The 1,410-nt window shown below is 39.3% G+C and overlaps 2 protein-coding genes across 9 annotated transcripts in view; one reads left to right on the plus strand and one right to left on the minus strand.

Annotated features, from left to right (window-relative positions):
• Nucleotides 1–1,410, plus strand: part of LOC102672118 (autophagy-related protein 16-1) — a 574,752-nt gene that overhangs the window by 315,670 nt on the left and 257,672 nt on the right. The gene's annotated exons all lie outside the window — the stretch shown is intronic.
• The window catches only part of LOC102671814, a 163,966-nt gene that overhangs the window by 53,493 nt on the left and 109,063 nt on the right, over nucleotides 1–1,410 (minus strand). For all 3 annotated transcript variants that reach the window (XM_006618398.2, XM_031511825.1, XM_031511824.1), the window contains exon 3: nucleotides 39–240. In XM_006618398.2, coding sequence (XP_006618461.1) covers nucleotides 39–240 — 202 coding nt within the window. The remainder of the gene's footprint in view (nucleotides 1–38; nucleotides 241–1,410) is intronic.

A 1,410-nucleotide genomic window follows, 5' to 3' on the forward strand; every position in this document is an offset into this window, starting at 1 on the left:
CGCGACGCGGCAAACGGAAAAATAGCTCCCATACTCACCGGCATAGGAAGTCTCTCTCGCCTAAACAGAGCTCGAGACAGTGTTGTCGCGAGGAGGCGTTCATGGTTCTACGTGTGTGGCCCTGAAGACGATGCCCCTGGACCCTGTCGATGCACCAGGCGCGTTCGCACGGTTTCACAGCCAGGCAGCTCTTCTGGGCGTAAATCGTGAACACCGGGAATTGGGATTGCGAGAGGGCACCTGGAAACAAACGATGGATAAAGTCGAATCCGGATGCTTTCGCGTTTGCACACTATCTTAATCATATATTGGATTTTAAGAGAAATTTATATAATTTATATATAGTTTATATTTATATTTAGTTATTAAGGCTCGATTGGAAATTAAAAATTTGTATAATTGATAATTGAGTAGTATACAGAATACTAAAAGGAAAAAAATATCTCTATAGTCACAAAAATTCGATTTCAATATAATGCAATTCTAATTTTGTCTTAAATTAAGGAAGGAATTAAAATATCTAAGAATCTACTGTTATCTATTTCATTTTAAAATATGATTGAAATGATTTGAATCTGAAAAGAATACTAAAAAAAAAAACGGAAGAAAAATTACTTTCGCCTTTTCTCTCTAAAAGGAAAAAAATGTCTAATCACAAAAAATTCGATTTCAATATAGTATAATGCAATTTTAATTTTGTCTTAAATTAAGGAAGGAATCAAAATATCTTAAGAATCTACTGATATTTATTTCATTTTAAAATATGATTGAAATGATTTGAATGTGAAAAGAATACTAAAAAAAAAAAAAAAAAGAAACGGAAGAAAAATTACTTTCGCCTTTTCTCTCTCTCTCTCTCTCTCTCACTCACTCTCTCTTCTTATCCCCTAAAACTCATAAATCCCACAGAGGCGAAGCTACACCCGATCCTCCCTAACTTCCCAATTTGAAATTGATGCCGATCCTCTTCACCCGACCCGAACTATCTCGAGCGAGGGTGGCTCGTTATTCTTTCCCTGTCGATCCGTGACTCGAGTGGAGACAGGGGGCGCGCGTTAAGTGGCGGAATAATTTCTCCCCTCCTCGTGTCGTTGTCACCTCCCCCTTTTCACGAAAATCATAATTAATCTCGGCAGATTGACGCGTGAAGAAGGAGAGAGTTCTGATTCGTTGAAAAACTTTTCACAGGGAGAGGGGGGTGTAAGGTGGCCGAAACACCACTGGAACATCGATCTTCCTTCTTCCTAGCAGGGAGTGGTAAAGATATTCAATTACCATTCGGTTATGGAAAAGGATAGGCTGCTTAATGACTGCAGCCAATTTTAATGACCCGCCGGGTGACCGCAACGATAACCGCAACGTAAATGAACGTTTCCTTCGTTCTGCGGCTTCGATGTTCGGTAGTACAAT

The sequence above is a fragment of the Apis dorsata genome, unplaced genomic scaffold (genome assembly GCF_000469605.1).
Source record: "Apis dorsata unplaced genomic scaffold, Apis dorsata 1.3 scaffold_353, whole genome shotgun sequence".
NCBI lineage: Eukaryota > Metazoa > Arthropoda > Insecta > Hymenoptera > Apidae > Apis > Apis dorsata.